General features: G+C 33.6%; 2 protein-coding genes and 1 pseudogene across 7 annotated transcripts in view; all 3 read left to right on the top strand.

The window, feature by feature from the left end:
* Window positions 1-13555, top strand: part of LOC126699492 (tocopherol O-methyltransferase, chloroplastic) — a 78329-nt gene that overhangs the window by 14190 nt on the left and 50584 nt on the right. The gene's annotated exons all lie outside the window — the stretch shown is intronic.
* LOC126700839 (geranylgeranyl pyrophosphate synthase, chloroplastic-like) lies at window positions 620-5586 on the top strand (annotated as a pseudogene).
* LOC126699490 (tocopherol O-methyltransferase, chloroplastic-like) overlaps window positions 11976-13555 on the top strand; it is a 52164-nt gene continuing 50584 nt past the window's right edge. For 2 of the 6 annotated variants that reach the window (XM_050397340.1, XM_050397343.1), the window contains exon 1: window positions 11976-12466. In XM_050397340.1, the coding sequence (XP_050253297.1) occupies window positions 12094-12466 (373 nt within the window). In that variant the 5' untranslated portion in view covers window positions 11976-12093. The remainder of the gene's footprint in view (window positions 12467-13555) is intronic. The other 4 variants (XM_050397339.1, XM_050397341.1, XM_050397342.1 and 1 more) reach the window with 4 other exon arrangements.

The raw sequence follows: 13555 nt of genomic DNA, 5'->3' as shown, positions 1-13555 counted from the left end.
TTTAATAAATCTCAACACTAACAACCGATCCACAATGACATAAAACCAATAATTCTAACAAAAAGGGCTCAAACTTTGTTTAAAATTCAACCTAATCTTGTAACTTTCTATCAAGTTCTTCAACTTTCAACTTTATTCGATTCACTCCCTTCATCATTGCTAGTAAAAATCATGCCATTAGACTCCTCATAAACGATGTAGTTTTAATTTTCACTGATTTTCAATATCGAAAAATCATTTTTTTGTATTTAATTTTAAATAATTGATTTTAAAATCTCTCTCTCTCTCTCTCTCTCTCTCTGTGAAGACAATCTTCCTCAATGTACCCATTTGTGAATTATGTAGACACATTTGTTAAAAGCGACAATAAGGAGATTTGTGGCAAGACCTAAAAGGTTGTTGAGGAGGAGTAAACTCATTCGGGAGGAGCATCGTTGATTAAAATGGTGTTGTTAGGATCAAGAACTCTATATTTGTCTCTAGTAATAGTTATATCAAGGCACTTTAAATTGTAGCGGTAGTGATCTCTAAAGCTTATACCAAAGCTAAATCCAAAGTGGAGCATATCTGACATAAGATGCTTATGTGCTTGATAAATAGGCTGGATTCAGTGAGAGGTATGGATTCAAGAGTTAAGGATTGTAGGAAAAGTGTGATCAAGAAGATGATTGTGTTATCGAAGTTGGTGAACACGATTGTCTCTAGCAAACAAATTCTAGGTATGGTTGATGAAGTTTTCGACCTCAAAATTGGTGAAATTGTGTATAGATCTATGTATTTGGTTGAAGTTAGTAATAGATATTTTTTTTATAAAAAATTTTGGTTGAATCCATCATCATTTTGCTAGGTTTATTTGTAACCACAATATATATATATATATATATATATATCTTTTTATTTTTTATTTTTTATGGGAGTGTCTGAAGATAATGAATTTTGATGTTTTTGTGAAATTTTAGAGATTAGATTGTGTGTAGAAGTTTTGTATTTAGATTGAACTTTTTTTGTTAATGGTTTTATTTTTAATAGGTTTGATTTTTCTTTCCCCTAAAATTGAAGCTTCATCCGAATAATTTTTAATCTTAAAAACAATCCAAAATAAGAATTTCATTTTTTTAGAGTACAAGATGTTTACAAATAATAAATGTAGGGATGAGGGGCCCAAGAATATATGCTGGGTCTTGGGTCTTATCTGAGGACAGATAAATAGTGATGAGTATGTAAGACTCAAGATCCCATGATCGAACTACGGGTGAGAATGCTGGGGAAGGTAGGCTGAGGAGGAGTATCACCTCGGCTAAGCGAAACAGGGTCCTCATCGGCTAAGCGAAACAGGGGGTTAGAATTGTCTCGTCACCCAGGGTGACCATCCATGAAATTCTGGTGATAACGTTATATGTCATGAACGTACAGGACAACTAGGAGGTGAGAAATATTTAAGGAAAAACTGCTACCACCGCATTGAATGCTCTGCACCTAACCAACTGACCGTATTTATGTGGAGATGACCCTTGAACAGTGCTACCTTGGTTGCCCCAACTCACGGGGGCCTATGAGGATGTCCGATGAGACAAGCACTCAAGTGGTGGCCTAAATGATCAATAAGTGGAGGGTCAAGATCATTCAAATGGAGCTATATAATGTAAGAGACCCTCCAAGAGCAAAGGGGGAGGAGAAATTAAGAGAAAAATACTGTAGCAATCAAGAATTGAACTTGTAATCAAACTTAAGAATCAATATATAAGAATTGATCTCCTCGGACTGTGCTGAGAATAATTTTCTTTAGATTAAATCAGTCTATCTACATTTTCTTGTCATTTGAATCCACTTTACTTGTAACTGATTCATTAAAACCCAGTTTTCCAACCCCCTCTCTACAAATTCATTGTATTGGGTTTTTTGGGCCTAAGTTCATTTATCCTTTGGTGTAGGGAACCCAATTGCGCCCTTACAATAAATCTTTTTGAGGTGATGATCTTTAAAAATGCAATGTAAGCAATACTATTACTCAGTTTTCCCCCTTCTTTTCTTTCTTCTTTCATTTTTAAAAAAATATATCAATTTCTATTTTTTCTCCAATTAATAGCATTAGTATTATTATTATTTATTAAATTTAAGAACTTCATAAATAACAAAATGTCGTCATTTTTATAAAGAACTTAACATCCATTTAATATAGTGAACTAAATGATTAAATTGAATAAAAATGAGTTAAAAGACTAAATTGAATGAATAAGAAATTACTATACTAAATTCTATTTTAAACAAAATTAGAGCATATAATTTATGATTTAACTAAAAGAAAAATCATTCATCTTTCTCATAATTATTTCACACCTTTTGCACTTTTAGACATTTTATTTTTATTTTTGGTAAATTTATACCCGAACCAATAAGATTTTAGTTTTTACCATATTCTGGTTGTTGTACATAAAACGCCAAAATAGCATTCACATTTGGGCCCAATTCATTATACAACGGGAAATTCCTAAAATGCCAAGAACCCGTACCCTAGTCTAAATTATAATTGTCCTCAGAAGTACCTTATATCCGTCCAGCTATGGCCCGTGGTCCTATAATGGCCACACAAGTGGAGACCATTTGTAAAAGACAAAAAAGCAGTGCTACACTGCTACTACGTAGAGTTTACAAGCTTTTTACTGTTTTTATTTGAGTTCGGCCTCACTCAATTTTTTTACGTATCAATACTATTGAAAATTTACAACATTAGCATATGTGCATATATATATATATATATATATATATATATATTTGTATTTATGGACTTTCTCAAAATACAAATCCACACTCTGAGTAACATAGTAGCTTATTCTTTGGAATCTATACAATATGTTATCAATATTTATTTTAATTGGTAAAAATTTTTATAATCAAATAATGAACTTTTGTTTGAATCTTGTTTATACTAAAAATTTATTCATATTTTAATTTGTGTTGGAAAAATGGCATGAAGTGAATAAGAAATTGATATTTTCTATGTTCACTTGAATATGTTATTAAAAGTGGTAAAAATCCTGAGTCTCACATAGGAAAGGAAATAGATAATATATGAGTTTATATACTCATGAATTGGACATTGGGTTAGACTTTTGGCATATGTGGACTAGGCCTACTAGTCCAAATAATAATATTTTATTATTTTAATTTTTGAGTCAGTTAGTCTGTGCACATAAGTTATTACTAAAACAGAATGCCTATTCAATAACATATAATTTTTCGTAGTCTCTCCTTCATAAAAACAATTTTTTAGAAATAAAAACTCTCAAAGTGAAAATATTTGGTGCAGTTCATTTTGTGTCAAAGAGAGAGAAAGAGACATTGAGTAATTCATTTTGTGTCAAAGAGAAGGAAAGAGACATTGAATAGTTTGCAGAGTATGACTTTGTGTGTTTCGTTTTCATGCTGTAGATCATTTTATCTTAGGAGGCAAACATTTGTAAGTCTCAAAGCACCACAGTAATTGTGTGAGGGGCGAAATCTGCTTTAAGGAGATTGTGTCAAATACAAGACTTGATCTGAATCATTCATCTTTCACATATTTGGTCTATGAATTTTTAATTATTTGCAGGTTTCTTCTTAAATATATTCACTATTTGTTTATTGTTTTTACCTATCACATCTATTTGTGTTATTGCTTGTTCTTAGATCTATATATTGTTTCTTTTGCTTTAGGACAAAAGTAAATTGTTAAAATATATCCAATAATTTGATGTTAAAAGATAATAATTATAGAATAGGAGTTATAAATTCAAATCCTATTAGGTTGATTAAAAACCAGTTTGGTACAATTTAAATTACTTATTCCAAAAAAGGATAAAATTTTAGAAATTTAACCCAGTTAATTAAGTTACCTTCAAGCAACACACACCTAGCTTTTTGGATATATAAAAATAAAGCTACTGTGAAGCTCACATCTTATCATACAAATACAGCGTAAACAACATGCACCCTGTCCCTGACCAATAGGCCCGTTTGATTGATGTGTTTAAAAACTGAAAATTGTTATTTGAAAATATTTATAAAAATACATGTAGGTGAAAAAGTACATTAAAATACGTGAAATATTGTTTAAAAACTAAAAATAGTTGTTTAAAAACACAAACCAAACAACCCCTTTAACAAGTCGGACACGTTCATGGAAAGCACAAAGGACCGTATGCCGAAAAAAGAAACACTGCACGCTATGCCGAAAGCCAGAAAGTGACAGTGAAGGACCATATGCGAATAAAAATTATTATCATCAAAAGTGCCTCTTGTTATTACATATTATCCTTTTTATTAAGGGGATGGAAATGAGAAACGTTTAAATATTAGGGTTTTATCTATAATTTTTTTTAATAAAAGTGTAAATACATTTTTAGTCTTTAAATTTTTGGGTTAATTTTTATTTTGGTCCATATTTTTCTATTTTACTATTTTTAATCCCTAAAACGAAAAATCCGTTTCATTTTGATCCCTACCATTATTTTACTAACGAAAATTGTTGATAGGCCATTAAAATAATATTAAAAAATTATTTGATATTTAAAATATGCCATTTCATCATTTTAATTTAAAATTTTAAAAACAAAAAATTTCTAATTTATCAAATGTTTTTGATAGCTGCATCAGCCATCTTCGCATGGAAATCCTTTCTCTCCTCACTCACTTTCTGGGTGTTTTGTTGCACAAATAGAGAGGGAGAGAGAAAGAGAGGTTTTGGTCTTTTCGGAGCTTCAAAAGGGATCGACAAGTACTGGCCAAGCCTTGTTCAATGGAGTTTCTATTTTAATTTAAATTGAAATAAAATAATTAAAAAAAATTCACTTTTGAATTTTAAAGATTGAGATATTTTTTGAGTAATTTCCTTAGTTTCTATTAAAGTTTCTTGGCAACCAAACACGACATAAAATTTAAAATATAAAAACTCAAATAAAATCTCCAAGCTCTCTCTTTCTCTCTCTGAAAATCTCAAGCTCTCTCTCTACAGTCTCTAAGCTCAAGGTGAAGGTGGAGGTGACTGAAGGTGGGTTTTGGGTGGAGGAGGAGGTCGCGGTTCTCGCCGGCGATGCGGTTTTAGCCTTCACTTTTGAGCACATAGCAGTGTCTACGATGGATGTGCCACCGACGAGAGTTATTAGAGTCGTCGGAGAGCTCGCGAGGTCGATTGGGACAGAAGGACTTGTTGCAAGCCAAGTGGTTGATATATCATATATGTTTTGAGGGACTTTCTGATGTGGGTTTGGAACACCTTGAGTTTATCCATTTACACAAAACGGCAACGTTACTTGAAGTCGCTGTGGTTTTAGGAGCAATTCTTGGAGGTGGGTCTCACGAAAAGGTTGAAAAGTTGAGAAATTTCGCGAGGTATATTGGGTTGTTGTATCAAGTGGTGGATGATATTCTTGATTTGACAAAATCGTCTCAAGAATTGGGGAAAATAGTCGGGAAAGACTTAGTGGCTGACAAGGTCTCTTATCCAAAGCTAATGGGTATTGAAAAGTCCAAGGAGTTTGCGGATAAATTGAACAACGATGCACAAGATCAGCTATCAGAGAAAACAAAAGATTAACCATTGAGACAAAGGCCGCGTTTGGTTCGTGTAAAAGCATTTCCGGAAAATAGATATTTTCCGGAAATGCTATTTTCCAGAAAAGAAAATATTTTCATGTGTTTGGTTGCATTTCAAAAAAATTTTCGGAAAATATTTTCTGATGTTTGGTTGTGTTCTTGAAAATACCATAGAAAATACATTTTCTACTTGTTGCTCACATTTTCTCGGTTACCAAACGAATACATTCCTTAAATCACAAACAAAGCCCAGAAAAAAATCATCAAATCCGGACAAACGAAGGCGAGATCGCGATCGGTGAGATCGCGATCTCGATCGGCGCGATCGGTGGGATCGCGATCGGAGCTTTGCGCGATCACGATCGAAGCTTCGCGCGATCGCGATAGCGATCGACGCTTCGCGCGATCGCGCGATGCGTCGATCGCGATCACGATTGACGTCGATCGGCGCAGTGTCTGGATCGGTCTCTCTCTCTCTCTCGCTGCGAACGATCTCTCTCTCTCGCTGCGTTTGGTCTTGTGTTTCAGGTGTTTTGGCTGAGTGTGTTGCTCTCACAGCTACGGAAATCATTTGAAGGTAAAACAAGTATGTAAAATGATTTCCGGGTCAACAAGTGTAAATTTTGGTCAAACGGAAATGATTTTCCGGAAAATCTATTTTCCGTAGCTGCCAAACGCGTGGATTTTACGGAAAATAATTTCCGGAAATGATTTTCAGTCCATTCAAACACAGCCAAAGATGAAGAAAACAAAAAAGACAAAAGATTTAAACGTTTTTTTTTTTAAATTTTTTTTATTACTTTTTTTTCTTCTTCTTTTTGTGTTTGTTATTGTTGGTATGCTTGAGGATTGAGCTGGGTTGGTTAGAATTTGTAGGTATTTTGTTCATGATGTATTGATTAAATTTATGGATTTAAATCTATTTTTTCTTTTGGATAATTTGGTTTATGTATATATGTGGATTGATTTTGTTTTGTATGATATTCATTTATGATTTTTTGGGTTTGATTTTCTTATGTTCTTGTGTTTGATTTTCTGGGTTTGTGCTCGTATGTTCTTAATGAAGAGGATGTTAGATCTGAATTCATGTGTTGTTGATTTTTAATTCTGTTTTTTCCTTCTTCTTCTTTTTTTTTTTTTTTTTTTTTAATTGATAAATTAATTTTAAAATTTCTAAGCTGACGTGGCATTTATTAATTGCCAAATAATTTTTTAAATATAATTTTAATGGCCATGTCAGCATTTATTGTGTCAAACAGTATACTCTGTTTGCCACATTAGCAATTTTCATTAGTGAGATGATGGTAGAGACCAAAATGAAACGCGTTTTTCATTTTAGGGACTAAAAGTGGTAAAATAGTGTTGAGGTCTAAAAAGTTATAACACCAAGGCCCAAAATAGCACAGTGGGTAAACCCTATATAAAAGGGTTGAGCACACCACAAGAGAAAAGGATGGTAGGCCCAAGTCTATTAAAAAGGATTTAAAGCCCAAAACCCATGAAGGGATAAGCCATAGAAAAACAAAGGAAAGAAAGGAAGATGTCCAGTATGTCAAAATCAGAAAATCAAAAGGGAGTCTAGTGATAAGAACTAGGTCGAGATACCTAGGGACTGCTAGAAGCCCGAGATCCTCGGGATATGCAGCAAAGTTGGGATGAGATTAAGACAGCTCAAAAGAAGTTTCCAGAAAACACAAGGAACGAACATATACATTTTTATCAGCCACCCAATGATGCAGAAATGAATCAGAAAGCTTGAGACTAACAATTTATGAACAAAGGGTTGGTACCTCGGGGAACCCAGAAAGAAGAACCACAAAGGGAAGTAGTTGTGAAAACTTTCATCCTGACAGAGATGGAATCAACTCACACGGGAAAAATGACAAAAGGAAAGGTAGCCGAAAAAGATGAATTTGAAAAGATGAGGTGTAGAAGCCTTGAAGCAAGAGAGATTGGAAGTCAGCTCTCTAGGGACACCCAAGAAAGGAAAGTCAGCAAGAAGCTTTTGGGGGAAAGGTATCAAAAGAAGAAAACTATGAGAAAATAAGGAAGGGACCAGCCACCGAAGTGGCTGGCACGACATAGGCTCTGGTACCCAGGGGAACAGAGGGGGGGAATCAGTGGTACCTCAGAACCTTAGAATGACACTATAAAAAGGGGAAACAGCCAACATTGAAGAGGCATTGAGCAATAGTGAATCATAACAGAATCATTGAGAAAACTCTGTCAAACACTTAAAGAAAGTAGTGAAAAGAAAGAGAAATATCGTCCAATATCCCAAAACAACCACTATAGAACATACTTGGATCCAAAGGGATTCAAACTTTGTAAGTCTTAAAGGTTCAGATAGTTATTTAAGTCTGTAATTTTTGAGCTTATTTAGACCTTGTGATGCGTCTTAGTGAGCACATTGTAATTTACAACTAAGAAAAGTAATGAAATATTTCACAGTGTTCTAAAGATCCTTAAAAATTATTTTGTCTCTCTCTTTATTACATTGTTCCTTTACTGTTTCTTGTTGTTCAATATATATATATATATATATATATTCTTGCTTGCTAGTATGTACGTATGGTAGGATTCTTGCTCTGTGCATCACTTGGTTTGTAAACAGTCCCTTAATGAAATATAATTTGTAATTTATCTTTATTTTTATTTTTTTAATATACACATTACCCTCAAATGCATATTGTATGTTACAACCTCACTCACTCTCTTTTACATGTATATGTTTGTTTTTCAAAAAAGAAAAGATAAACCTATTTTGCTTAAAATGATATGTTGAGTGTACTACAGTTTGCCTCACATTTCTTTAAAAGTCACTTTGGATTTTGAGTGAAGTTTCTTGTGTGATTTTGTGTTAGAAGACCATTCTCTCTCCCTTGTTTGTGACATGTGTGTCTGATTCTAAAAAAAAAAGAAAAAAGAAATTAACATGTGTATGTTTGTTTCTTAAAAAAAGAGTAATTGTCTAATATTTATCTCTCTTTAAAAAATTTCTATATTGGTTTTTTAGTGAAGTTTGTATGGTGTCTTTATATTAAAAATCCATTTTCTCTCTCCTATGTGTGGACTAAAATAGGTCTTTCTTTTATATATATAAAATGAACAAAATTACCTTTACATGTATTCACACTTGCATAGTTTTCTTTATGAATTTAAATTAGCTGTATATCACTATTACATTAACATACAATTTTTTTTCCTCCACCATTCACTATTTGCTATGTTACGCAGTGGCAGCTTTAAGAATTTTTTTTAGGGTGGTCATTAAGAAATTTAAATTACCAAAATATTTTTCGTGGTACCATTTTTTAAATAAAAATTAAATTTGAAATTAAATTTTTTTTTTGAGAAAGTGAAATTAAATTTATTGAATAGCTTGAACAAGTTACAAATTTTATCTTTTTGTTTTATAATAGGCTTTTTGTTGAATAATTTTTTCACTTGTTGTTGTTTGGTCCTATCTTGTTTTTGTTTGGTTTATATTTGTTATTATTTGAACTAATATTTATTTTTGTTATTTAAGCTTATAAAAAATAGGGATTAAGAATTATGTTTGGAAGCAAAATCAATTTTGGAGTAATGATACATTTACAACTTTTTTACAATAAATCTTATGCAAAAAACTATTATTGGTGGGTAAAAAAATAATATTAATATTTGACTCAAATTAGAATCAATAACATCTTAGAGCACCCACAGTAGATGTGGGATATGTGCCAAATGCTAAATATTTGGCACATATCCCACACCAAACCCACTTTGAGCCCATTTATCAGACGTGGGATATGTTATATTTTTTGCAACATTGAACAGTACCGTGACAAATTTGCCACGGTACGGAACGCGTGTGGTATATTATTTCTTCTTTGTTTATTCCTCTTTCTCTCTCTCATGTCTCTTTCATCTTCTCCTTCAGTAATTCCTCACCGCCTCCATCTCCACTCTCTCACATATCTCTTTGCTCTTCTCCTTCAGCCCGATCTACATATGTGCCTCCATCTCCACTCTCCCACACTCTTTCTTCTTTCCTTTCCCCTTTTGCTCTATTTTCTTCCCATTCATGAATATGAGCCACCACCGATTTCCTCTCTACCATCACTGATCTAATTTGTCCCTTCACCGATTTTTTTTTCCCCTTTTTGTTCGCTCTCTCCTCTCTGTTCTATCTCAGAGTCGCCTATCGGGTTGTGGGTTTGTGACTTCGGATTGTGATCGGTGTGGGTCTCTGGGTTGTGGGTATCTCCTCTCTGTTCTATCTTGAGTCGCCGATTCGCTGTGCGTCGTTCTCAGAGCGTTGATTCGCTGTTCTATCTCTGAAGGTTTCATCAATTCACCGTGAGCCAAGTTGGTTTCATCGATTCGTTCTCCGTCAAGGTTGTATTTTTGTGCTTGCTTTTTTTCGTTACTGAATTTGAAAGCTTGAACGTTTACCACTAATTGGCTTAGTATTTTTAAATTAAATACTATATTTGATGTGGGTTTTTAATCTTATCATCTGGGTTTTAATTAATTTGTGGGATGGTGTGTGTGAGATTTGTAACCATGTATAGTAAAGTTGCTGTGTATGTACAAGTGTACCATGTAAAGGTCAGATTATATGCTTGCTGTGATGAAAGAGTTACTTCCCCTGTGTTCGGCTTTCTTGCTGCTATTGTCTCCACTGTCTCCTGACTTTCTGCTTTGCTGTGATGAACGATTTTTGTTCTTTTGATAAAAGCTCTGTTTGCCTCTATGGGAAAATACGCAGAAAAGTTTTCGATGAAAAACATGGTTTAATCAAGCTGTTTAAGGAAGAATATAGTAATTGTTGATTTAGAGAAGCATTTTTGTTTGTAAGAAGTAAGAAATAAAGGAAAGGAAAGTGCTTTTAGGATTTGCTCAATAAAAACCCAGTCTTGAATTCTTTACTATTTTCCTTGTTATTTACAGAAGACAGAATTCAAAAGGGAGAGCTAAAATTTAGAGAAATTGGGTGTTTGCTACAAATTAAATGGAAGTTAGGCTTTTTGTTTAATTATTGATCTTTGCATATGGAACTACGGCTTTATGTACAGTGAAGAAAGTAGTATTGATCATTCATTTTTTTAGTTGTAATTGTTCTTACTTTTTGCTTTGGTTAGGGAAAGTGAATAATTTCAGGTAATTTCTTTACTTGTTAATCCTTTTTGCTTTTGTATATATTGGAAGGAGCAAACATTCCAATTCAAACTCTGTGTCTTTTGAAGTAAGGGTAGTGTACAATGAAGAGAGCATTGATTTTAATGGCCTTTAACCATTCATTTGTCTTTTTTGTAATCTCTATCTGTTCAACTATGTATTAAGGGTCATGCAAATGTGAGTCTAGTAAATTCAATGCAAACTGTTCAAGCAATCTGCAGCAAAGATGTATGGGGAATTGCAGGTCATTTAATTCATGGCATTTTGCAAGGAATGAATGGCTTTAATTATGCAGAAGCTAGATACATTTGCAGGAATAGCAACAAAATAGCCCATGAGCTAGCTCAACAGGCCAAAAATTCAGGAGAGGAATGCAAATGGATTGGTGTGGTCCCTGACAATCTAGCAAACTTGTGTAGGCTGGAAGGGATCTAGTGTTTTATTTTGTTCTTTTCTTTCCTGTTCTTTTGGCTTGGCTGTCTATGGTCTCTGTTGGTGCTTTGTCCTGCTGTTAGTGGGTGTTGTTTTCTGCTATGTACCTATTCTGTGTTTGCTTAATGAAATTACAGTTTCAAAAAAAAAAAAAAAAAAACTGGCCAAAATATGACAGAATTAAGAGGATTCTTTGAAAATGTTACCGTTAGAATTGATGAGATTTGAAAATATGATTGTTGTAGGAACAAATATTACCGTTAGGAACAAATATAAAGAAAGAATAAAATAAGAATTAAAAAGAATTAAAAAATAATATTTAAATGAAATGGTAAAAATATAGAACATCTGATAAATGGGATATTGTAAAATGATGTGGTAAAATAATAAAGTAGGTTTTTGGTGTGGCAAAATGACATAATTTTTACAACGGTTGCTACGGATGCTCTTACAACATTAGATTTATTGTAAAATTACTTTAAAAATATTGTGAATATAATAGCATTATTCTTATTTCTATTAAACCCAAATTTTTATAATTCTTAATTCAGGATATAATGTATTTTTTTTTTGCAAGTTAGGTGATACTGTAACCACCTGACTTGTCTGTAATGCCGCCACTGATGTCACTAAGATTTCGTGTCAAAGTGTGTCACTAGAATTATTGAAAAATTTTCACTTACCAACCACTGCCACGAAAGACCACAAGCCACAAGGTCCACAACTATCATTTGTGGACCTATTTTAGTGATTGACTTATTTATTGCAGATATTTAAAGCCTTTTCTGCTCTGTGCTATTAAAAGGGTCCACCGTGTACCACTGTTTTGCCCAACTTTTCTTTCACAACCAACGCAAATAATAAACTGACAGTTGTCACTGTCACACAGAGAGAGAGAGAGAGAGAGAGTGTGGGGTTCCAAATCTCATGACTACCACCACAACCACAAACTCATATCCGCACCTCACGTGCCAATTCCCAACCATCCAGCGCCACCGCACGTGCCCAACCAGGCATCGCTTCCTCCCTCGCACGTGCGCCCCAGTTACGAGGAAGTTGAAACTCGTTGTTGCGGCGGCGGCGGCGGAGACGACGCGTGCGATGAAAGCGGCGGAGGACGGTGTGCTGAAGAAGGGCATAGCCGAGTTCTACGACGAGTCGTCTGGCGTGTGGGAGGACATATGGGGGGACCACATGCACCATGGGTTCTACGACCCGGATTCGACTGTAGATGTTTCGTGTCACCGGGCCGCCCAGATCCGTATGATCGATGAAGCGCTCCGATTCGCAGGGGTTTCGGGTCGGTTCCTCTCACTCATTCACTCACTCTTATGCAATCAGCAAGGAGCTAGCTCCAACTTTTAAAATCAAATTTCAAAGCTAATGTTGGTACTGACTGATGACTATGTTTTTTTTTGAGAAGAGAGTGATGACTATGTTGGTGTTTGTGTTTCCTATGCAACATGCGCATGCAGTGGGGCTTTTTTTGATTTGGCTCATGCGCTTGTAGTTCTAAGTTCATTAAAAAAAAAAAAAAAAAAAGAGTTAAGGGTCATGCCAACAAATCCCTGGCTGTTGGGTAGCAATCTATAAAAATAGAAAAAAAAAAAAATAAAGTTTTGATAACTTTTTTTTTTATTTTTTATATAAGTGACGTTAAAACTTTTCTAAAGTAAATAATTAATCAATAAATTTAGAGTATTTATTAGGATTTTTGAAAAGGTAAATAAAAAAATTAAATAATTTTTTTTACAAATTTTTATATATTTTTTTATAAAAATGATATTAATTTTTAAAAAAAATAATTTATTAATAAATATGTGTGTTCACTGTTCAACCAAAGTATTTGCATCTGATGGTAGCCAGAAAATAGAAGAAAAAGAGATGCTTTTTGGTGGTAGTGTTCATAGGTAAGTAGGTTAGGTGTTTTGAGTTTGTGGAGAACGTGATAAATGCATGGTACACACGTTCAATAAAAGTAGCATTTATGGCAGGCAGGGGATTGTATAGACTCAGGAAGGAGAGTCATGTCATGAAAAATTATAAGTTTATTTGCACAGGTTTTATAAATTGATATGATACCGATTATATTAAGGAATTCAAATAATATTATGCTCGAAGTGACACTAATTTCATTCAATGTCACGTTAGATTGTAAATTCCTTACGGTAAAATTTGTAATAATTTTAACATTTTCTGTTATCAAACTATTATGGTCACTTCTTTTCCCATTTTATGTGAGCTTGACTAAAATCCAAATTTGGCTATAGCTGATGTCGGGCTCCCGTAAAAATCATGTTCCTTGTTTTTCTTTTCTTTTCTTTCCTTCTTTCATTCCTTAAAAGGAACAAAACAAGACAACTATTTACGCCATTTTAGTTTGACATTG

This window comes from Quercus robur, chromosome 9 (assembly GCF_932294415.1).
Source record: "Quercus robur chromosome 9, dhQueRobu3.1, whole genome shotgun sequence".
In the NCBI taxonomy this organism is placed as follows: Eukaryota; Viridiplantae; Streptophyta; class Magnoliopsida; order Fagales; family Fagaceae; genus Quercus; species Quercus robur.
The sequence above is the reverse complement of the archived record's forward strand: the minus strand, read 5'-3'. Positions and strand labels throughout refer to the sequence as shown.